At 55.8% G+C, this 24334-nt stretch overlaps 1 protein-coding gene across 6 annotated transcripts in view; it reads right to left on the bottom strand.

Annotated features, from left to right (window-relative positions):
• The window catches only part of ARHGAP26 (Rho GTPase activating protein 26), a gene marked incomplete at its 5' end in the record, with an annotated part of 146781 nt that overhangs the window by 111641 nt on the left and 10806 nt on the right, over window positions 1–24334 (bottom strand). For 2 of the 6 annotated variants that reach the window (XR_013957839.1, XM_080627462.1), the window contains one exon: window positions 6033–6186. The exons of the other annotated variants lie outside the window; for them this stretch is intronic. Coding sequence is in view for 1 of the 2 variants with exons in the window: in XM_080627462.1 (XP_080483588.1) it covers window positions 6033–6186 (154 nt within the window). Of the gene's footprint in view, window positions 1–6032; window positions 6187–24334 lie in introns of those variants that run through there. 6 annotated transcript variants of the gene reach the window in all.

Raw genomic sequence — 24334 nt, forward strand, 5'->3', positions numbered from 1 at the left:
CCTTCTGCCAGCATAATTTGTAAGATGCAATTAGGAACACAGGCTCTCCTGCACGCCCAAACCCTTCTGCTCACCAGCTTCCCTCTTCAGCGCTGCCGAGAGCTGCATCCAGCCACAGAGAGCAGCTCACGCACAGCTCCAGTGCAGTGGCTGGTACAGGACTCGAGGAGCTCACTCCATCAGTCCCCAAACACACCAGCACCAAGGGGTCGTGGCTGTGTACGGAGAGACCCAGGAGACCCCAGGGAGATGGGTGAATGATCCCTGGGGATGTCATGAGGAACCTCCTGTGTGGATCATGACCATGCACATGGGTAAACCACTGCACCACCCCAGCAGGGCGAGTTTTCCTTCTCACAGTCAGGCTGAGCCGTGCAGGGCGAGCTCATGGTTGAGACCCTCCATCAAAACCAAAGCACATCTCCCAGGCAGGAATACATTCCTGTTGCGAGTTTTCACTGGAGAGGAAGAGGAGGAGCTTTCAGCTTGTGCTGAAAATAAAGCAGAGCATTATCATTTGTACTACCCTCGTTTGAATAAAATACCAGACAAGCTTTTAACTATGTGACTGCACAAGTCACACAGGTCCTGCAAAGGAGGAGGAAGTCCTCTTTGCCTTCAGCCCTGCTGGCACAGCACTGGCTGAGCTGTACCCATGGACCCCTTCCACAGCACAAAGTATTCCCACACCACACCAAACATTTCCTATGGCCCTCCAAAAGGAGAGAGGGGAAACACCCTGACGGGGGGGGGGGGGGAGCCACGTTACACCTTTGCTGGGTGAATGAAGCCAGGAAACATCCCAACCTCAAACCCACGTGCTTTACCCCAAGATGAGCCCTGTGGTTTACTTGGCTGGCCACAGGAGAGCCCACGGTGGCCACAGGGGCAGCCTGGCGGTGCCATCCAGCACCGAGCGCTCCATGGCAGCACCAAACACCATTTCTCATGGCACAAACAGAGCAGAACTGAATGCAAGCAGCCACTGCAACCCAATGGGTTCATTTGTATTTTGCACCCTCCAGAAAGCACATCGTTCCTCCTCCAAGCCCAAGCCTGCAGTACAGCCCCTGTTAACGTTTACACCTGCACAAATAAGGGCCATTCCTGGAAAGGGCAGACCTAAACCTCCATATCTCATCCCCTCTGCTCTGTGCACATGCAAGGGGAAGGTTTGGGCTGTTACTGCCTTTCTCCAGGGACCCAAAGGGCAAAAGGATGGAGATGATCCAAGAGCTTCATGTTTCTCTCCCCAGCACTGGCGGGCGCCTGTGGCACAAGGACCCACAACCCCAGACAGCTCCAGGTGAGGAAGCAGCCCCGGACACAGCTCTTCCTTCAACACACCCTGGCGAGGCAAACAGGGGCATTCCACTGTGTTATCTATCAGCACACCCCGGCTGGGTGCCGCTCCCGGGGGACTGAGCGTGCCAAACGGGGGGTGCATGGGGTAGGCAGTGAAAGGCAGCGGCGGCTGGGGCAGAGGGCAAGCGAAGGCATAGGCCAGACATTTCCTCATCGCTAACCTGAGCCTTGTTTGTATCAAAAGGGAATTAACTGCTCAGATTAAACACCACGCAGAGGTTTCACTTTTGCTTCCAAGGGAGCTGCGGAGATGGTGCCAAACCCAGGCCTGGCACAGCCATGGGCATAGACACGGCATCAAGGCTCGGTTTCAGCAAGAGACCACTGAGATGTGGAACAGAATCCATGTGCAAGCACATCCCAGAGCATGCGGTCCATCGGCAGAGCCCTGCACACCAATGGCACCACCAGGAGCTATACAAACACCCCACTTCGCTTTGGAAGGTGCACAGCAGCCATGGAGCAGGATGTGTCCCAGGAAAACCCCACAGCCAATCCCTCCTGGTGTCACCCAGCTGGAATGGGCACACTGGTGGAGGACACAGCGGGCACAAGACCTGCAGCAAGTGCTGCAGCATGTGCCCCAGGATGCTGGATGATCTCCCCACTGCCAAAGGGCCCAGGTCCATCCCAGCATCACCCCTTCCCTGCAATCCCCTTCAGTCCTGCCCCTCCTCACTGCCAGCCACAGCCCTGCAGTCACCCAGCCAAAAACACCCAAAGGAAAAACGATCCCAAACCCCAAATGGGCCCGAGTGCGCCCTTTGGGAGCATGGGCACCTCTGCCCTTCCCGTGGGAATACTGGCCACGGGTACCCTCACTGGGGGGGGTTTGCAGAGCCCCAGCCTGGCCCTGCTGCACAAATTGCAGCCTGTGCCGGGGCGGGGATGGGTTCGGTGGCTTCAAATTAGAGCTTGGGAGCTGGAGGAAGAAGCAAAGCAAACCGAGAGCAGAAACGTGGCAGGGCACCGGCTGCAGCCCCAGCGCCCAAGGAGATGGCAGCCTCAGGGACACCAGCACCGGGACACGGCGCCCATGAGGGGCTGTGGGAAGGAGGAGGAGGAAGATGAGGAAGGTGCTCAGCCCCCTGCAGCGGCACGGGGGAGGCAATGGCTGCCAGGCGCCTGCACCCCCACGTTCTCCATCCTCACATGTGCTGCTCGCGCTCTGAAGCAAGCTGCAAAGCATCTCTGCATCATCTTGGTAACCGGGCTCGATACATGGGCACAGGGTGCCCAGAGAAGCTGTGGCTGCCCCATCCCTGGCAGTGTTCAAGGCCAGGTTGGACACAGGGGCTTGGAGCAAGCTGCTCCAGTGGAAGGGGTCCCTGCCCGTGGCAGGGGTTGGAGCTGGAGGAGCTTTAAGGTCCCTTCAACACAAACCATTCCATGATTCTATACCCCTCTCCATCAAAGCAGAGGGGCTGGAGGTGATGCTGGCACGTGGGCAGCCGCCACACTGGGACACAGCTCCCCACCTGCTCCATACACCAGCACAGGGGACAAAATGCTTCAGCAGCCCCAATACCCATGGTCACCAGAGCTCCTTCACTGCAGAACAAGTTCCACAGCATCCAGGCTTCAAGTTCATTATTTATGTCTCACTTGAGGTCTCTGCATTTGCAAAAGTTTCTGAATAATTTATGTGTGAGGGAGGAAGAGGGACACGTTTTGCTGAAAACCAGGTCACTCCTAATACCAGCCAAGCAGCAAAGGGAGACAATAGAAACAGGCACAGATACTCACTGAGGGGGAAAATCCAACAGTATCTATATATATACATATATATATATATATACACAGACTCCAGAGATGCCCTTGGCATCAGAGGATGTTCATCAAAACCAGCCCTTCAGCAAATGAGGATTCTTTTCAACCTGCTGAATGTGAATTCCAGCGGCACAGAGGCTGCAAGAAGCTACGCAGGGCAGCAGGGAACAGGACAACACTCCTGCCCAGGGCTGTGCAAGGGTCTTCCTCCCTGCCACATAACCACATCACAGCCCCATCCAAGCCACCCCCCCACCTCGCTCCTTGACGATACACAAAGAGTTACGTTCCCCTCGCGCCTGTCTTACAACAAAGAGGATGTGAAACATTGAGCAGAGAATGCAAGAGGAAGGAAAATGAGAGAGGATATTGCCAAGGCTCCACATAACTTCAGTTGCAGCCTGGATCACTGTGCCAAGAGCTGAGACACCTCCAAGCTGCTCACGCCAGGGGCTGCAGGCTGCTACCAGGGGTTTGCTGCTCCATGGACCTGCCTGGCCACACATCCATGAGCCATGCACAATGGCCAAAGAGCATACATCAAGGCAATGGCAGTGAGATATGGCCACCCTGCCCAGCCACGGGGAGATGAACCCTTGGAGACACAATAAAAGGTGGGTAAGAGAAGGGAGAACCTGGTTATTGCAGGGAACAGCCACCGGGTACCGCTGCACCAGGTCACAGCGGTGCCAAGCCAGGAATGACACCCGCAGCAGCTCACCACCACAGAGCATCTTCATCCATGCTAATGGGTGTCTGGAGGGTCTGTAATAGCTCACAGAATATGGCCAGAGCTCAGACCCATCGCACACTGAGGGCAACACACACGGGAAGAGCTGGGACAGATCCTGTCATGTGCCTGTGAGAGAAGTCAGAGGCATCATGGCTCTCCAGCAGCTCTACGGGTGGTGAAGTCACTCTTACAGCAGGAGAAGGATGTGCAGAGCAGCCGAGCATCACAGCAGGGAAGGGACACTCACACACAGCCCCCTGTCCCATGGACCCCCAAACCTTCTCCCAAAGCACCCTGCAGACCACATCCGAGGGGAGAATCCCACTGCACCTGCAGCCACACATACAGGACGTGGCCAAGACCTCAGGCAGCGCCTGTGCTTGGGCACTGATTAACACTCCAGCAAAATCATCACTATTCATGCCCCTACAGACCACAGCCTGGGCATCAGTACCACACACCCCAGGCCTGCACAGGAATTAAGGTCTAATCCAGGAACACATTCAATAAAGGCTCCAAAACAATTCAGCCATAAAAACATCCTTATCTCCGGAGGCCAGCGAGCGTTCTTCCTGCCTGGGGGCTGAGCAGCACAGCCACAGCCACGGTCAGTGGGACAGGAGCCTATGGGCAGCCATGAGCACACACAGTTCAGAACACCCAAAAATACCTGTCCTGCAGCACGATGGGGCAAGGGCACAGCCAGCACCTACCCAGAGACTCACTAAATGTGCTCAATGACTAAACCCAGAGATGAGCAGCCCTGGGACCCACCAGTTAGCTCCTAAACTGTATTTTCAGTGAACAATGCTGTAGGATTTGTTGTGTGACAAAAATGAATGCTCCAGGCACAGGCTGCCTTCAGCTCAACAGGCAAACACAGCAGCAGAAGACAGCTCAGACCTGCAGAGCCACAGACGCACCAACAGCTGTCGGGCTGGGTTTTACGAACTCAGAATGCCAAGAATTGGTACAATGGGGGTCACTGTAATCCAGATGTTACCAGCTGCTACTCCAGCACTGGGGAACTGCACCCAAGGGGCTCAGTGTGAGAGCTGATGGGGAAGCAGAGATCAGCCCCATGGCTGCTCCTTGGCTGGGATGGGACGAAGTGGTGGGTTTAGCATTACCTGCCTGTGCACCCCAGGGGTGACACTGCTACCAGCTCCCACAATAACTGTGCCATGTCCCCAAGGCCAGGCTGGTGCGTCACAGGCAATGCCACGGGGGCTCCACAGGGCAGGTTTGTGTGGATGTGCCTCTCTCCCACCCCACAGCACTGAAGCAGAGCAGGCAAGGGCAATCTCAGCAAGTGACACCTCACACTGCCCGAGCACTCGGTACACGAAACTGACCAGGAAAGTGGCCTGAGATTTGGGCCAAAGACACTTACAGGAAAAACCCCAAATAACCCCGTGGGGGTGGGAACAGCAGGAACAGAGCCTCGGGGAGCAGCCCACCCAACCCTGGCAAGTGGGTGGCCACGCAAATGTGTCTCCAGCCCCACTACGAGGACAGCAGCCGGGACTGAGGGGGACACGGATGCTGCCAGCCATAGGCAAGGGGCTCCCTGGCCCCGGACCCACAGTGTGTCGTCCCCCCACCCCAAACCAGTGGCATGTAGCTTTTCCCCCCAGCCTGCAGCTCCCACACACAACACCACGCAAGCCGGGGACAGCACCAGTGAGGGCAGCTCGAGCAGAGCCCAGAAAGGGGAAATCGGTGTCCCCCACCCTGAACAGAGAGGGGACAAAGGACAAGCAGGGGAACACAGCACCTACCTTCCAGCCCAGGCAAAGCATCCTCAAAGAACACAACCCCTTCAGGGCCTAGAACCGGGACCTGCTGGGCCATGAAGGTCCCAATGGACCGGGGCCAGGCACACCCTGGTGGACCAGGACCGGGACTGGGCACGTCCCAATAGACCAAGACCTGGCACATCCTAATGGACCCGAATCATGCACATCTCGATGGGCCGGAACCAGGCCTATCCCGCCGGACCAGCCAGAGCACAGAGCCGGGGAACACGGATGGGAGCAGGTGGTCCCCGATGGACCCGGAGGCCACGGAGCAGGCGGGTCAGAGCGGGCCGAGCAGGCTGCGCCGGGCCGGGCCGAGGGGGTGCGCGGGACCCCGGCAGAGCCACCCCCGGCCCCTCACTTACTCTTCAGGGCGGCGACGAGCGACTTCCCATCCTTGATGAGCTCCTTGATGAACTTGTTGGTCTTCTCCAGCTCGGCCTCGTGGGAGCGGAGCCGCTCCCGGAACTGGGGGCTGTCCAGGCAGCACTCGCTGAACTCCAGCGCCGGCAGCCCCATGCTGCCCGCGGCCGCCGCGGGCGAGAACACCAGGTTTTAAAAATTAACCCAAAAACCCGAAAATTTAACGTTATTTTTAATGCCGGAACGCTCGGGAGCCCGCCCCTCCGCGGAGCTGCTGCCGCCGCGCTGGCGCCCCGGGAGCGGCCGTGCTGGGGCGAGCCGAGCTGAGCCGTGCAGAGCTGTGCAGAGCACAGCGGAGCGGAGCGGGGCCGGGCCGGGCCGTGCGGGCGGAGCGGGGCCGGGCAGGCGGAGCGCTGGGGCGCGGCGGGGCCGGAGCTGCCGCTGGAGCCGCCGCTGCTGCTGCCGCCGCCCGGGCAGGGCCCGCACGCCGCTGCCCGCCCGCGCGCTTACCTCCAGCCAATGGGCGGCCACGGCGTGAGACGCTCCGCCCCCAACCTCCCCGGCGAGCCCCGCCCCTCTCGCCCGCTGAGCCAATCAGCTGCGGGCGTGCGGCAGAGACCGGCCCGAGCACCCCGCGCCCGGGGCCGCGTCGTGGGTGAGCCCCGGCCCTGCCCCGCCCGCGGCACCGGGAGCGCGGCGGGGTCACTGCAGGGCCCGGGCTCTCACCCCGCTCCCCGCGGACCGCCCCGCCCCGCCCCGGGGCTCTGTGTAAACCGGCCCCGCGGCCTGCAGCAGAGCCGCACGCACCGCCCGGGCCGGACTCGGGCCCGGCCTCTCCGCGGTGCCGTTGAACACCCGTGCGGGGATTATTCCCTGCGGGTTTAGCAGCGTGAGTTGAGAATTAAACCCTTAATCCCCCGGCACGGCCGGTGAAGGAGGGCGCTGGCACAGAGGGGTCGCGGAGCCCCTCCTCTGCATCCCTCCGAGTGCATCACCTCCAGCCCAACAAGGGAGATGGGCATCGATCGGTAGGACCGCGCTGTGTAGCCGTGCACAAACCCAGCCGCTGCTCCCTGCAGCCCATCTGCCTCAGGAACGCGCCAGGAATTTGGCCGGAGCGCAGCAGCTGCCTCGTCACCTCCTTCCCTCAGCTGCGAGCTTCCAGGAGCAAACTGTAGCCCGCAAAGCAATTGCTCCTCATCGTGGTTTTGGCTCGGGCTGCCGTAAGGTGGATGGTGGTTAATGGGAAGTAGAGCAGGAGAGGCCACCAGCGCCGGCCCCACGGATCCGAGACAACCCTTCCTCACCGTGAATGACAGCGCCAAGCTCCGGGTGAGCCGCCCCCCGGGCAGGGACACCGCACGTACAGACCCGCGGTGGCCCCTCCGCGCAGGCTGTGACAAGCAGACACGTTTGCGGATAAACCCGGCTGACTGGAATTCCCCCTTTACCCCAGCTCAGACACTGGCGAGGAGGGCGCGACACGAGCCGTGCTCCGCACCGCCAGCACCCTCCGAATCGAACGGGGCAGCATTCCTGTCCGGCCAACCGTGAAACACGGCGCGGAGCCGGTGCCAGCTTCACGGTCTCCTGCAGGCTGGGGGAGACGGGGGTCGCGCAGAGAGCGGAGCCTCTCGTGGGGCTGACACACGGGTTGGGATCCAGCCCCATCCCGATGTTAGAAGTTAACCCCCCTGCGTTTTCCAGCGGATGATTCCAGGCACAGCAACCTGATCCCAGCACAACCTTTTGTCTCTGCGTTTTTTACTCACTAAAGCACGATTTCCTCAATCTTCACGCCACAGCCTAATTCAGGCTGAGTCACTGCCTTCAAATATGGGTTGTGAGCCACAGTTTTTTGGATGAGGCCTCCTAATTATAAAAAAGGATGTAATACTAATTACATGCTTATCTTGTAGGCAGGATATAAAGTTTAATTAGCTGCCATTTATGCCATATGCGTACAGCCCTATAAAAGCACTAGATGTTATTTGGATTACGCCGCTTAATTCTACACTGTGCAAAGCCACAGGAGCACATATTTTGGCTTTATCCTTTTACATCACCATTGTTTGTGTTAGAAAAGCATTCTAGCACTTACAGCTAATACAGAAGAACCTGTAAGTAGATTTGTAGGACACTGCCTTGGAGGATTTGAATATTTGGGGCTGGAAACTGGGTTTTTTTCAGCACTTTCCCAGACAACAGCAAGTGACAGTGTTCAGACTGTCATTTTCTGATGAGGACAGAATTGAGGCATGACAAAGCTCTGTCACACTTGAAATACCACACACAGAACTGGAACTGAGGCCTCGGGCAAGCAGCAACTAATGCACCAGATCATGGAGTCATCTCCCCTTTTTCCTGCTTAGGCTGCATTAATCAGAATACACTCCTTGTGTTTGAGCACCAAGTGTGAGAGCAGGGCAGGGTAGTGGGGAGGAACAGCCATGGACATCCTCCAGCCCTGTTTTCCTAGCATTGTGCATCCAAACTGTAAAAGAATACTACTGAAGGGAAAAAATAGGCAAAAAAAACCCCCAATCTTCCACATCCTCCTGCCTGTAGCTAATAGCATCCCTCTGCAATCCCCGTGTATTTCCCTGCCTGCTTTGATGTATCTTTTGAAGCAGGTTGATTGTCTCAGCTCCAAGGGAGGCAAGGCAATCGGGCTCTGTGTAGTGGTCCAGTAACACTGGAAACCACAGAAACCTGCCCATTGATTCCCATGAGTGCAGACCTTGTCCTGCAGGTCTCCAGGATAACTCCTGCACGCCTCCCCAAGGCCATGCCCACTCCAACTTCTGCAGATGAAAGCTGCAGCTGCCACAGTCCCACACTCCCACCGCTGAGCCTGACCTTGACCACACATTAACACCTTCTCCTTTACTCAGATACCAGCCCACATCCTGCAGCTCTCTCACCCAAGGAGCAAAGTCAGCAGGAAACTAATCCAGCATTAAACAAGAAAAAAGAAAGTAAAAGGAAAAAGCAGTTTCTGCTTAGTTCAGTTCGCTCTGGGATCAAATAACCACCAGGGCTAGTGCAGGGGCCACCCCAACCACGATCAAGAGGAGGAAGAGGGAGGCTGCAGTGCCATCAGCTCAGAGCAGCCCCAGCTGCCCTTCCCAGCTCTCTCTCACACCAGCATCACATCTGGTGGCTCACACCAGCAGCTGGATTAGACAGCTCTATTTGAAAATTACCAGCTATTATTTTTTAGAGCTAGTTTTCAACTGGATCAGCTCCTTGCTCTGAGCACAGCATCCCCACACCTCCATTCTCCTGCCCCCATCCTCATGCTGGCTAACATTAGTCATTGCTAACAAAGCAGAAGCAAGCCACCTCTCCTCCAGGAAAGCTTCCTGCCAGTTAAGTGAGACCAGTCAGGTAAAGCAGAAGCTGGAGTGACAGCAGGAGGGGAGGTGGGAACCAGCCCCATCCCCGCACTGAGCCACCGTGTCAGCTCCCCGCATGTCATAGCCCCATCTCCACAGCCTCAGAGCGACAGATGCCCCTGGGGAGGCTGCGGTGGGTGCTGAGTGTGGGCATCCACGCACAGGCACTGCGGTGCCTGCCAGGGAACGGAAACCTGAGAGTGCCTCGCATCAGGGATTTCAGAGGCTCTTCCCTGGCAGGTGATCCCAGTCCCAGCAGTATCCCCACTGCCTGTGGGTGTCAGAACCAGTGTTACAGGGGAGGGAAGGTGGGAAAGCACCCACTAATTTGGTCTCTGAACACCGGAGACTCGAGCTCACTAATGCATTTCTTTAAAGCCCAGGAGACTACAATGGGCATCTTGACTGTCAAACCAGGAGCTATGTGAGAGGTTTCTTGGAATTGCCCTCAAGCAGCAATGTTCAAGGTCTATTTATTATGTGACTATACATCACACTCCATCTTCCCTGCTCTCAAGGATTTTTTTTATTGAGCTAGACACAGATGAAGCATTGTATATGGCAAAAAAAGTGTTGTAGATAATACATCAGACCATCACAGTGGATGTACATGAATTCCCTGTTGTAAACCAAAGGGCATATATTGACCTATTGCACTGACAACCTCCTGGAGATCAGATCCTTGAGCTTCGCCCTTTTGTTAGCTATGAATACAACTCCAGAGTAGATGCCATGAGCTTCCTCTTCTCCAGTGTAGCAGAGTCAGCCTGGAAATGTGCTCTCGGTATGCTTTTTGTTAGGATATTTACATATGACTGCAGCAAAAAGCTTTGGGACATCTTCAGCATAAAAGTGCTCCCTCCACTGAGCATTCATGAGTTTTACATATAGCTGACATGATCTTTCTATAGATATATATAATCTTATGGAGGAACAGTACCTTTCCTTCCAGAGTTGCGCCTCCAGCAATCACGCATGAATCAGATTTGTAGGGGTGGGTGAGACAACCAGAAGATGGGTGCTGCTGAACAGCAGTGACATGTGAGCCTCTGCATGGGAGCAGATCTCCCTGATGTGAGCAGCAAGTTGGACCAGGGTCCCTGCTCCCAGCCCATGAAACCTCTTTGGCTCCCAGCTTACACTTGTTAACCTCGAGTCGGATTTTTGCAATACTCATCCTCGTGCTGCCAAGTCCTCCTGGGTGTTACAGACACTACAGGTTTGGTAACTGGGTTTGGAAGCTGGTTTTGGTTTGACTGGAAGTATCCATGTGAGATGCTATCAGTCAGCCTTGGTGTCTTTGCAGCAATGATCTCCACATCTATTTCCTTCCAGGTCCCTGTATGTCTTGGGCAATCAGTTCCTTTCCCCCGCAGAGAACACGTTACAGTCACTGGCACTGCTGCAAGCCTGTGTCTGTCTGAGGCTGATTGGCTCCTGCTCTCCCTCTGCAGCATCGCACCCATTCAGACGTGCCCAGGACATGCAGCTCTCGCAGCGCTGCCTTTGCCAAGCCACTCGCCTGGCACGTGCCTCCCACAGGAATCTGGGAGCAGAATCCCAGCACAGAGCCCCCAGGCACCACACTCGAGGGGAGCTGTCTCCAGAAGGAGATGGCTCTGGCTCCTCTCATCTTCCTGGCAGGTGTCAGAGCACATAAACCAAGACCGGCTTCCAAGTGCAGCAAGCACCGGAATGCTTCTTGGGCTTGAGAGCTCTCTGGTGCTTGTGCTTTCAGCTGATTTAGGGGGTTTGTTTGCCTTGGTTCCTTGTTAAAAAGAAAGGAAAACCTCTTCAGGCCTCTCCAGCCAAGACTGAGAAGCCGTATATACCCTGACCCACCACCTGGCCCCTCAGTTCTGCTAACTGGGCCAGTCCATTCACACTGGGAATAAGGCTGCAGGGGAGGGCACTGTTCCCAACCGTTGATTTTCGGCAGATCTCCTGAGTGCTGTTTGCCTCCTCCTTCCCCAAGTGCAATGGCAGCTTACTTTTACTTCTATTACCTTGTTGGTACTACACACTCTGCTCTGTGACCTGCCCTGACTGCCAGCCGTTTGCAACCTAAACCAGCCTGCTGCCAGGACCCTTCCCACAGCACAGGGATACTCGTGAATCCCCTTGGCTTTTCTGAGCCTGATGTTATGCTTTCACTTTTGTTTCTAGGACGAGGATCCTCAGGGCACTGGAGTCAGGCTGCTACACTCAATGTCTCCTTTGTCTGCCCTTACTTTGCTGGTCGTGATGGTATCCATGCCTGATGATCAAAAGCACCGTGAGATCCTTACGCTGAAGTGCCACAGAAGAGCAGCTTTTAGAATCATCATGCTTGGGTCTGTGGTCACACTGCCCTGCCCAGGAGTTGCACATAAAATAAATGATGTCTCTGTTTTACAAGTTAAGAGTAATGCCTTTACTGGGAGACTGCAGAAGCTCAGTTACCAGACACACAAACCCCCATCGTTTGATTCAAGCCACAATGACCATCTCATTTTAGCCTTCTCCATCTCATTTTAGAGCACCATTCCCACTGTTAATGTTAACAGCACCCTGCACACATGTCAAGGCAGAACAAAGCACTACATTATTATCTGTTATCTGCAGCATGGTTTACTCTGTGTTACACATCATGAAGGCAATGACTGCGTGGTCACAGCTTCTGGAGATGTGATGGTCCTTCAGACACAAAGATGAGGGTAAGAAATTACTGGGTCAGGGAACTAGGACATCTAGAAGCGTTTCACATGATGCAGGTAGAACACACATAAGGCAGCTTCACTACTTACATGCATGTATTTGCATATAGAATTACCTTCCAGGCAAGGACAAGGTTAATGGTACTGCAGATCACCCTTTCCTTGGTAATGGTCCAGGTTACCTCTCCCCCTGTGCGAAGGGTGGGCTTCCAGCCTCACTATGCCCTTCATCCCTAGCTTTTCACTGTGCTGCCCAAGAGCTTCACTAGCTCCTTTCCCATCCAGGCCTCACCTCTATGGGGATTCTGTGGAGCAAAGGAAAATCCACCATGAGAGCTAGTGCAATTGTACCGGTCCCCTACGCAACCCCACACATCTGAGGGCTGAGAGCATCCCAGGCCTCACCTACAGCTTTTCTGGCATCTAAGCAAGCTCAGCTAACACCTCCTGGGAACCAGAAAGGCTCAGAGCAGTAGGTTCCCCCAGCAAAGGGCTCAGTTAAGGATTAATCTGGCAGCCACACAAATTCCTACAGGACTGCATCACCGCGGTGAAAAGGTTTCTGAAAGGAAGCATTGGTCATCGACATCGTCCAAATTCACTGGGAAGCTTTTCCTAGAGGAAAATGAAAGGGCTGACAGGTGCATTTGGGGCAGGGACAAGGCACCAACCGGGCTGCCCAAGCTACAGGCAAACACACAAAGGCAAAGTCAGGAACAAGCTCTCAATTAAGTGGAAAAGTGAAATTAGTCATGCCCCGGGAACGGCTGTAGTGCAGAAAGCTGCAGTGGAAAAGCAGTAACTGAACCAAGGGGGAGGAAACCTTCAAAGATGTTCATGGAAGAAGTACTTGAATAACAGGGGTAATTATAGAGATGACAAAGTTCCATTGTCAGGAAAGGCCAAGCGGTCTGTCTGTTCTTACTCGCATTTTTGGGGCAGGGGGAAATACAGAATCTCCTCCAGGCCCCAGCCGAGCAGCTGCTGCTCATTTCCTCTGCAAACACAACGTGTTATCCTTTATCCATGTTTTACACGGGAGCTTTGCTCTCGTAATGCTCTGTGGAAAAACACGTCCACAGCTTGTTACACAGGGGTTTGTGGTGGGGAGAGGGAGGCACAGGCAGAGGGGTGCAGGACCCTGGGGGATGTAGGATGTAAGAAAGACTCCCTGATGTGCACCTTGGAGATGGAATAGCAGCAGTCAGCTCCCAGAGACATAACCCACCTTTTTTATACCCAGCATTTACCAAAATTGACTTGGAAGTCAGTTTCCATCCCACACACCCCACATATCCCCTTTGAAAACCTTCACTCAGAGCAATGCCAAGGACTCTGTACATTCCTTAGCTCTCCTTTGTAAGTGACACCCTTAGAACTGGTCAGGTTAAAATCACAGTCTCGCACAGCCCAAGCATCAGATTCAGCCGGATCTGCAGCCTCGAGCACCCGGTTGTGCCAGATGAACCACAGGCCACATAGCTGGGCAAGGAAATGAGCATTGCACGGATCCCATAGAGCAGCTCGCAGCTTCTGCTGTTTGCACAGAGCTTTCAAGCCCTCCTGGTTTGGAGGGGTCCCACCGCCCTGTGTTCCTTGGCAGCTTCCCCATGCAGAAAGCCTTGCTCAGTTTCTCAGGGCTGGACACAGCAGAGGTGCTGGGGCCCACGAGGGGATCTGGTGACACCAAGGTCTGGCAGAGCCACAGCATCAGGAGTATAACACAGCTACAGTGATGCGTCTCCCCACACCTCTGCGTCACTCCACCTCAGGAGTGCACATCAGGCCTTGCCCCTGTGTAATGACTTGGGCAGTGAAGCATCTCTTGACTGTACCAGGCTCTCTTGCAGGGCCAAGGTGGAAGCAGCACTGACTGTACCAGGGGCTCCTGCTCCCCGGCCAAAGTGGGAGGCAAGAGGCAGGATAATCAGTCACCCCCTGACAGCTTTAGAACATTCCTTCCCCTGATCGCAGCCAAGTGGAACGGGACCATTGCTGCTGGAGGTCTGACAGATTTCTAGCAAACAGCAGCTTGGATGGGGGCCAGGGTGGAAATTTCTTGATGACTAAAGCCAAGCACCTTGTGACCCTATGAACAGTGCTCCTAAGAGACAGACCCTTTGCCGGGGTACATCCCAACAGCATTCACCAGGTGAGCTCCTGTAGCAGAAACAAAACCCCTACAATGACCCCAAACCCATGCCAAGAAGCCTTTGGTCACCACCTGCACTAAACACCCATGTTCCCCATTCCAGTACACACCAGTACCTGCCTTTGGCTGTGCAGGGGCTGGAGGCAAGACTCGGGACTGCAACAGGAAGAGATCCCAGCTCACACCATCACAGCCAAGCTGTGAGCCCAGCACAGTCACCCCAACCAAGGGCTCTGCAAAGCTTCTCCCAAAGGCTGGAATTGATTGGAGCAGCAGCATTTAAACCCTGCTCAGCCCCGTGTCCCATCAGCACTGACACCCTGCAGCTGGTACTGCTCCCAGCAGGAGGATGAGCCCTTTATGGAGAGCACCTGGAAGCCCATAGAGTCCCAGAAGGGGCCATAAAGCTCAGCCAGCTCCAACCCCCTGCCAGTGCAGCTAGCTCAAACCGCAGCCCAAAGGATGCTGTGGGCTCGCTTGCTTCGTGTGTCAGAGCACAGTGGCAGGCTGTAATAAACCTGCCAATAGGCCATGGATAAACTGTTCCCAGTGATCCCTCTGCTGGGGAGTGCGAGGCAGATGGGGACGACCTCTCACAGGCGCCTTCTGGGGTGGTTCGAAGCCGTACAAAACCTCTGACCACTTAAGTGGGGTTATATTATCATAAGACAATTCCAAGGAGAGGAATGTTTTCCCAAAATTTGTGTAACCACTGGAAAAAAGTCACAAACCACTGTGAAATTGAGCTGAAGCTGTGTTTCCAGGAATTAGAACCAGAAGTTCCCAAACCAAACTCCAGTTTCCTTTTTGGAGGGTTTCCAGGGATGTCTGCTGTGCATTAGCCCCGGTACGACTCATCAGAGGGATGTAAGCACTGCCTCTCCCTATGTAAATAGTAATTTCCTCTCGGTTCTGCTCAGTCGTCCCAGCCCTCCATGCTCTGCCCCTGCTCCTGGAAACGGGATGGAGATTTTCCTCTCCCTGGCACTCGGTGACCACCCCTCACACACACTCCTTTTGCTCTGGTGCCAGCTTCACATTAACTCCCTGCTCTTGGCTGAGTGCAAATCGTTTTGATTCTCACAACTACAGCAAGGCCACTGCCCTTCCTGGATGAAAATATCTTCACAAGCCCTGAATGGGATCTCCAAAATGCTGTGGAAATCCCCACCAGCTATCCCAGCTTTGCCTGGAAACCCAGACAAATTGGTCACTGCAGCTCCTTCTGCCCGACCCTGCAGCCCCCCAGCATCACTGCAGCCCGTGCCCGCAGTGCCGTTGCCTGAGGGCTTCACTGTGCCTCTTGGAGACATTGGGACCGATGCTGCGGATGAGGCGTGCAGCTGTGGGAGCAGGAGAACAGCATCCCCCTCGTCATCTCAGTTACGTTCCCAGGCCTGTATTTCGCCTGTTCAAGGTTATGGTGTGAAGCGTCCTCACGCTGCACAGAGCGTCTCGCAGGCACAGCGTTGAAGCAGGAGCACAGTAAGCGGATCCACCTCCTCCTCACCTTGGTGTAGAAACCCCATCTCTGCACCGTGTTTACTTTCACAGCAGGTTTGCAGAGGACGTGCCCTTGTAGCAAGCAGATAAAATACTGATGATGGGGAGCAATTTCCTTTGCTACTGAAATCACCAAGTGACTGGAGAGCTCCTCATCTGTTACCTGCTGCAAGGGCACGCAGGGCACCACAGCAGCACCAGGAGGTTCTGAAGGAATCACTGCTCTGCCTGTGCCCGCAGTGGAGGTGCACAGCCCAGGCGAGGGTCAGTACCAAGACCCTTGTCTGCCTGTAACCTTCTCCTTCCCAATCCTGCTTCTCCGTGGCTTCTCACTCAGGTTCCCAGAGGGCAGAATTCCCTTTCCCTACAAAGATGTCCCTCTGAAACCAGTAGCAATTCCAAATCAGTGGGTCTGGGTTTCTTTGCTTTCCCCCTCCCGTGGCAGCAGGGCACAGGGGCTGTGCGGGCCGTGCTGCACGCCTGTTTATATTCACTTGGCTTGTGAGATGAGGCTTGAAACAGCCTCTCTTCAAATAAAAATATGTTATTTACTGTACAATTAAATATTTGTGTCCTGGTGGGTTGAGTGAACTGTATTTTCTACAGTGCTCTTTAAGCATGACTTACATTCTTTCCCATTGCCTTCATTTTGTCTTGTTCATTTTCTTGCTCATTCTGCCTTTATTATCTGCTGTGAGGTTCTCCGGTGACTTTACACAGTGAAAAATAAAACTGAAGAACCTTTAAAAGAACAAACCCAAAGATGTAAAGGATTACTTTGAAGCCGAACTCATCCTTCACTAATTTAATCTGCAGGAAGCACAGTGCCAGATCGAGTACAGAGTATTTCTCAATTATGCAAGAGTGCAAGTCCATCAGCCCAGCTTGGGCAGGCTATTATTGTGTTTGATCACCATAGCACCGTGCTCAAGAGGAGTGCATGGCCTCTGCCTGGGGATTATCTGGCTCCCCAAGCACTTCCCATGGTGGCCATGTTTAGCCAGGGCCGTGCTCTTATTTACGCAGGAGCTGGCAGGGCAGGGCTGGGTTTCCGCTGCGGAGCAGGGGCTCCCCATGTCCCCGCAGTGCTGCAGCATCTCACCCTGTGCTGCAGGGACAGGACCCCCTGCCCGCAGCGATGCGCTCGGTTTAGCACCTCGGGCCAGGATGTGCTGGCAGCGACCAGTGTGGTTTGACCCTGGGATAGAGCCTGCAGAGCTCCCCTTGTCCTGTCCATACAGGCCCTTGTCAAAATCCTTCTCTCCAGATTTCTTGTAGCCCACCATTTCTTGGGGGGAAAAAATCAAATACACCAAAAAATATTGTCAATGTTTATGTCAGGCTGCCCACACTTGATCCAAAGTGACTCCTAATTTTGCAGTTTTCTGGACATATATTTCTTTAAGTCAATTCCCAATGATTTCCTTCACTTCTTCTGGAATCAGGCAAACTCTCCATTCTTTTCATACTTCCCAGTTGGACACTGGCCTCTCCATTGCCCCATATGCTGGGGCCATGGTGCAGCCGGACCCTGCTGGCTGGGACAGGCAACCCCTGCGCCCCGCAGTGCCCCGCAGAGCCCTGCACGCAGCACCCAGACAGGGTGAGCTGTGATTGTCTGGGTTAATTGCTAGGATGCCAGCGAAGGGGAGACACAGATTTCTTTGTGCCGGCTTCGAGTGCCTCCGTTCCAGGAGAACGGCTCATAACCGACCTTGCTTTGTGTGGCCAGCCCTGGCCTGACGCTGTTTGCACAAGTGGCTGAGCTGACACAGACCAAATCAGGAATTCCTGGAGATTTTGGGCAGTGAGGTATCGCCCGGAGCAGCCCCAGACACTGAAGCCCCAGTTTTGGTCTCCTTCTGGGGTTCACATCAGAAAATCCAGTGCTGCAGTGAGCAGAGCCGATGTCCCCGAACTGATGTCCCCGGATGCCCTTCCTCCTCTCCCAAAGGGAAAACCTCCTTCAGTGGCAACCAAAAAGAAGGATCAACCAATGACACAGGAGATACTGCTCAGTCTAACAAAGCTGTTTCCCGAGGGGGAAGAGAGCTGCCTTGGCTTGGCTTCCAGGGAAGTGGGGGCTGCTATGAAAGCTGTGGAAGCCACATAACAATCAAAGGAAAGAGGGAAGTGATGACAGTGAGCAGATACCAGCTCCGGGCCTTACCTCGGGTGGGTTTGCTAAACAAAAAGCAGCTATGGCAAAGTGCGTGCAAGAAGCAGCGGGCACCACGCTTCTTTCCTGCCTATAGGAATCACCTGGGGGTCAGCAGCCCCCAAAGTCAGGAAGGTTGAAAGCTGCCAGAACCAACCTGAGCCACACAGAGCCTCTGGGCTCTTTGGGTTTGTATTCAGTAGGTTTTGTAAGACTGGGATGAGTGAAAAGCAGATGTGGCAATGGGTTGATGCTGGACTTGATGGAGCAGGAATTGGAGGGCAGGAACAATACCGGGCAGCAGGGAGCCTGAAAAATGGCTCCTGCCAAGCTGACCCAATCTGGTTTTACATAAAACTGTAATTAAGTCAATACTTGATAATAGCAGCACTTTCAAGGTAACAGGGCTTCTGTTACATATCTGATCAGTAACAAATGCAACATGGCACATATTAAATGAATCAGAAAACATCTGCTGCCCTAGAAATGTAATTACAGGAGAAGATTCCTCGTTTGGTTAGTGTATCCAGGAGAGCCCTTTGGGAGCCGGCTCTTGACTCTGAACTAGTGCTGAGCGCAAGTAAACAACATTGGTTTCAATATATAAGGTCATCCTTTCAAAGGCAAAGGACGGGAGTCATTCTTCAGGAGAGGGTGCTCCTTCCTGGGCAACGGTGATGGGAAAGACCAAAGGGATCCTGGTGGATGAGCCAGGACTGAGAGCAACGGGCAAGAGCACGGCGAAGACAAACAGAATTACTCTACTGCATGTCTGGCTGGCAGAGTGGCCGGATTTGACAGGAGTCAGGGTGAATGGGACCATCTTAACGAGAAACAGCCTTCCTGCCTGTTTCCAATTCCTTCCTAATTAGCTCTGCCACGACCTGGAGGAGCAGAGCCCTGGCACCACCCGCAGGGCACCAAGGGATGAGCCCGCACCCGGAGCCGCTGCAGCAGCTTTCGGGACCAGCAGAGGTGACCAGGGTGCAGCACCAGATGTGCACAGGGCCAGCAGGACCTGCCGCCAGCTGGGCCACAGCTGCCAGCTCTGCTGCCCCCAGGTGTGCTCCAGCTGCGGCTGCTACCCCCGCGAGTGTCCTCACCTGCAAAGGCCTCGGCTGCCAGATGTGCCACAGCCACCCCAGCTGTGCCAGGGCCCCAAATGTGCCCCAGATCCAGCTGTTCCCCCCATTCCAGCTGTTCCCCCCATTCTGTGCCACCGCTCCCAGACGCGCCGCATCCCCCAGCGCCCCCGCGCATCCAGCTGTGCCCAGATGCGGCGCTGCGGCGCCCCCTGGCGGCCCCGGTGCTCCCCGGCGCCTCCCTCTCCTGCAGGATTTTCCCCGCTCGTCCTGTCCAGCCTTTCCTTAATTAAAGTTCCAATTACGTCACTCATTAACACACACACACACACACACCTCCCACACCGCCCCCCCCGCAGCCCGCACGCAGCTGTTGCTCCAGAGGGGACAGGCGGCATCCTCGGAGCTTTCAGTTACACGTTGTCATCAAGAGCACTTGGGATTGCAGAGAGTGTGAAAGAAAAGCTGTCCAGGTTAAAGCCATTCCCCTTGGCCTGTCCCTACAGGCCCTTGTCCAAAGCCCCTCTCCAGGTTTCCTGCAGCCCCTTTAGGCACTGGAGCTGCTCTAAGGTCTCCCCTTCAGGAGCCTTCTCTTCTCCAGGCTGCCCCAGCCCAGCTCTCTCAGCCTGGCTCCAGAGCAGAGCTGCTCCAGCCCTCACAGCATCTCCATGGCCTCCTCTGGACTCATTGAACAGCTCCAAGTCCCTCTTGTCTTGGAGACCCCAGATATGAAAGACCTAAATGGAGAACACTGGACCAGGCTTTGCTGCAGTTCACGTCAAGCTGCTGCAAGCTGTAAGCATATTTTTAATTCATTTATCTCCCAACAGCTTCCTGCCAGGCTGTTTCTAGGAGAGAAACGGGCAGAAAGAGGGCAAATGGTGCTGAGAGACTCCAACCCTGCAGCTGTGCACATGAAGAGCCCTGAGGACACAGGGCACAGGGCAGCAGGACACACCATGGGTACCACAGCCTGTTTGCCGTCATCCCCTGACTGCACAGAAGCAGTCCAGGGACAGAAAGGTCTTTGCAGCAAGAGAGGTAAAAAGAGCTGGGAAGCACATAGGGACCGTGAGCTGCAGCAGGGTTTAACCCCATCCTCTAGGCAGGCAGGCTGAGGTGCTGGGAGGCCCTCTGGGCGATGGGGGAGGCAGGCTGGATTAAATCCCTGTCTTTCACCTGGGCTGGAGTCCAGCCCCAAAATAGCAGTCCAAAAACAAGATCACATGAGAGGAAAAAAATAGCAAGGCGAAGGATTATCCATACTTCCTTGTCCTATGTGGGCGCAGAGCAGCGTGTGGCCCGCGCTGCCAGCCGCGGTGCCTGTGGTGCCCGCCATCTGATGACAGCTCTCAACCAGGGTCCAGCTCAGCCCCGATGCCTGCACCCATCTGAGGAACCCTGCCTGGCTCTGGAGCACCCGTGAGTGGTGCAGGAGCAGGAACGGGAGCTGCTCGTCCCCCGACACCGTGTCCTCCTGTTGCCCCTCCAGTGCTGCTGCCACCACCAGCCCCTGCATCCCAGCAGGTGAGTGCCTCTTCCAGCATTCCCAGTGCCCCACGCAGGGCATCCTGGCAGCCTCATGGGCACCTTGCAACCCCTTCCCATAGGATCTGCCACTCGCCGTCCTGACTCCTGAGCTCCCGGCCAAGTTCGGGTTTGCATCACTGAGGGAACAACTGGGGTTTCCTTTTCCTCTCTGGGCTCACAGGCAGGGAGCTGGCAGGGAAGCAGGAGGGGGGGACTTTCCATTTCAGTGCTGTCCCCAGGTTGTCCTGGCTGAGTGGCACTTGCTGAGCTATTTCAGCAATCCCAAAAGGAATGCAACCAAAGCTTTGGGACCTGGGGATCTCCTGGGTCTCATTTTAAACTTACAGTAGGATTTGCCTAAGTCATCTCTGCTGTGTGACTGTGGGTTCAGGGGGAAGAGGAGCCGCTGGGGCAGCGTGTGCTGGGGCTCAGCTGCCTGCACAGGCACTGCCTGCATACGGCTGGGTGCCAGGTTTCCAAACAACCCCATTATTTATGGGAGTAGTGGCTGAGGAGGCCGGCGGATGTTTGCGGCAGGGAGGTGAGGAGGTTCCTCGCCCCGGGCAGCAGCAGGAACCAGCCATCAGCAGCCATCCCAAGGGCTGGGAAGTAGCCTGTGTGCCTGCTGTGAGCGGGTGTTGCGGGCAGGGTGGGCAGGGGGAGCAGGGCTGGCTGTGAGCGGTGCAGGAGCCCACCCCAGGGCTGGTGTTTGCTCCGTGTCCCTGCGGCGCTGCCCGCTGCTGGCTCCATCCCCGCTCGCTCTCTGCAGGACGGAGCAGACAGGGACACAGCGCAGTGGTTGGCAGGACGCCGGCAGTGGCGCCCGGTGCCCTGCACGGCCTCAGAGCTGCCAAATGCCAGCCACAACAGGAGCAGGCGGGGCTCTGGGGCAGTCACGCACAGCTCCGAAACAAGGGGATGCTCCCTCACATGAGAAAGTGGAGCAGCGTTTCCTAATATTCTTCACATCCTAACAACCCCATGCCTGTCACCCAGGAAAGCCCAAGCCAAAGCCAGGGCCACTCTTTTTTGAGACAGAAATGTTTGGCTGTATCTGTCTTATTTTCTTCTATTTTCAACATGTGGCTGAAATAGCTGGAGGAAATCTTGGGTGGGCTTGCTCAAACTAAACCAAAATAGGAATAACAGCGATGCCAGGGGAGGCCCAGAGCCCACCTGCACTGCTGGGTGCATTAGGAGCCATCCCCACCGGCTGCTGTTAAGTGCAGTCAGCCAGAACGTGTTTCAATCAGAATGCTGGGCTCGGCAGGCTTCCAGCCCAGCCTGCCCAAATACACAGGCTCCATGTGAGCCGGGACTAAAAGCTCATTCTAAGCGAGCCTTAGATAACGCAGCTTAAACACCACATCAAAGTACTGGTGGAGAATGGCCAAGCTGTGAAGTCATTGCTCTTGCTTCAGTAACACTGCAGCCAGCTCACACACTGCAACCTGCAGCCTGCACCCCAAACCTGCTGCTGGCACCCCAGACACAGAGCGTGAACCCAAAACCCGCCGCTGGCCCTTAAACCCGCCGGTGCCCCGTGTCCAGCCGCGGCACAGACTCAGCCAGCTCAGTCCTCGGGGACACGGGGCTGCATTCTCTCAAGCTGACAGCGCTCTCCGGAGCATTTCGGCTTTTAAGGCCAAGCTCTGGCAGCCCTGCGGCACCCCGGGCAGGGCACAGACCGCCGGCCCCATCCCAGGAGCTGAGGGGGGGTCATTGCCTTCCCCTCGGGGATAACCGCGCCAGCACAACAGCCCCGGACCGCAGGGCTGGGGATGTGGGAACAGCGAGCGGCGGCAGCGCTGCTGCTCCTCCATCCTGTGCTCCGCGGTTGGGTCTCCCCGGCGATGGGAGGCTCAGCCGCAGCCGCAGCCCCAGCGCCCGCCCCGGCGCCTGCCCAGAGCTCCCGACGGGCAGGTGGATGCGATCGAGCTCCCCCGCCCGCCCCCCGGGCAGCCACAGCCCCCCCCTTCCCCATCGGTCCCGCCGCGGGGAGGCAGCTCTGCATCATCACCATCACCATCATCACCATCAGCCCCGGGGGTTGATCGGTTTGATCCCTCTTCTCTGCTCGCCCGACACAGCGGAGCCGCAGCCGGGAGGACGCGGAGCCGGCGGTAGGTGCCGGGGAGGGAAACGGGGGAGCTGCCGGTACTCCCGCGGGGACCGGGGTGGGCTGGGGGGAGGACGGGGATGAGGCAGGGGTTCAGCCCCCCCCGAACCCCGCAAGAGGCTGCAGCCCCCTGAGAGAGGAGGGAACCCGGAACCGAACATCCGTTCAAATTGTGACCTCAGAATTACTGTAAATTAACCCAAGAAACCTGGATCAGGATGAGAACTGAAATATAAAATACATTTTAAATGGCAAAACACGGTATCTGGACCGTTAAAAGAAACAGGGCATCTGTTGAAGTGACACAGCACTATGAAACGGTTCATTTCTGATGCAAAATGGTTCATTTTTGACGCAATATATATATATTTATTTAAAAACCAAAACAACTCCCTTGGGCCTGCTCCAGCCAGACACCCTGCTCCTACTGAAATGTATCTTTTGACTTGCATGAGATTTTGTAAGTTCAGATCTCATGAGAAGCCATAGAGCGCAGCCAACCTCTGCTCCCTCTGACCTTTTCCTGCCCAAGCGCTGGGCATCGCCTCTTCCTTCTCCTCCTCCTCCTGCGGCCACGGCTCCCAGGCTGTTCTGGGGATGCAGGGACAGTGTTTGGGCTGGGTGGTCTCAGGGGTGTCCAAGCCAGCAGGGAGGGGTCAGGATCCAAGCTGGGAAACGCCGGTGGGAAGGTAAGAGGAAAATGGGTAAAAGCAGTGGTTGGACAAGGCAGGGTGGAAGCAAAGCGGGTTCAGGTTAATTTTGTGTGACTTGGCTGGTTTCCTGGCTGGACACCAGCAACGCCCTGGTTCAGCACCCCGCTTTGGGCATGCACCCCATGCCTTGCCCGTGGGCTTCAAAGGCTGAGCACTGCCTGTAGCTGCCATGTGGGTGGCACACTGAAGGTGCCTCAGGGTCCATCCCCAGCCCTGCCCACTGCTCAGAGGTACCAGTACCCTCCGGCTCACCCCACCAGCCCCATCAGCATCCCTCGGGATGGCTGCCACAGCCGTGCCAGTGAGGCATCACCTCACCACCCCACTGCAGGGTTTGCTCCCTGCTCCCGAGCACCCCAGCATCACCCCACTGGCTCCTGGACCCAGTGCACTGGGTGGTGCTGGCAGCAGCACTGGGGAGCCCTGGCCACCTCTCAGCCCTGCAGCAATTGCCTTGGAGAGCGTGAGACGTACGGGAAGATCTGCACAAACAGGGGTCTAAAGTTTAATGGGTTCCTAAGGGCAGGACTGGGCTCGGTGGTGATAAGGCAGCACAATGTCCAATTGTTCTCCCTGCACTGCCGGCTCGGGCCCCGCTTCCTCCGCCTGCTCCAAGCACTCAGGATGCGCAGGAACACGCACTTTGGATTAGGGCTGGGGAGAGTTCGAGTCCACCGAGGTCTCCAGGCAGACCCAAAGCTTTGCAAGCCCTTTGGATAAACTTTCCTTCCCAGCTCCACCCCAGCCCAGGGGATAGACTTTCCCTCCCAAGCTCCCCAAATGACTTTGGCCTTCCTCCCACTCCTGAGACCTTGATCTTCCTCCCAACCAAGGCAGCTCATCATGCAGCTGGCTGCGGCTCCTTCCACTTTATTCCCCATCAGCTGCATGGCTCCTGCACACTGCTTTCCAAGGCGAAGCCCTGCAGTGCTAGGGACTCCTGTCCCTCATCA

This window comes from Psittacula echo (genome assembly GCF_963264785.1).
Source record: "Psittacula echo genome assembly, chromosome: 11".
NCBI classification, from domain to species: domain Eukaryota; kingdom Metazoa; phylum Chordata; class Aves; order Psittaciformes; family Psittacidae; genus Psittacula; species Psittacula echo.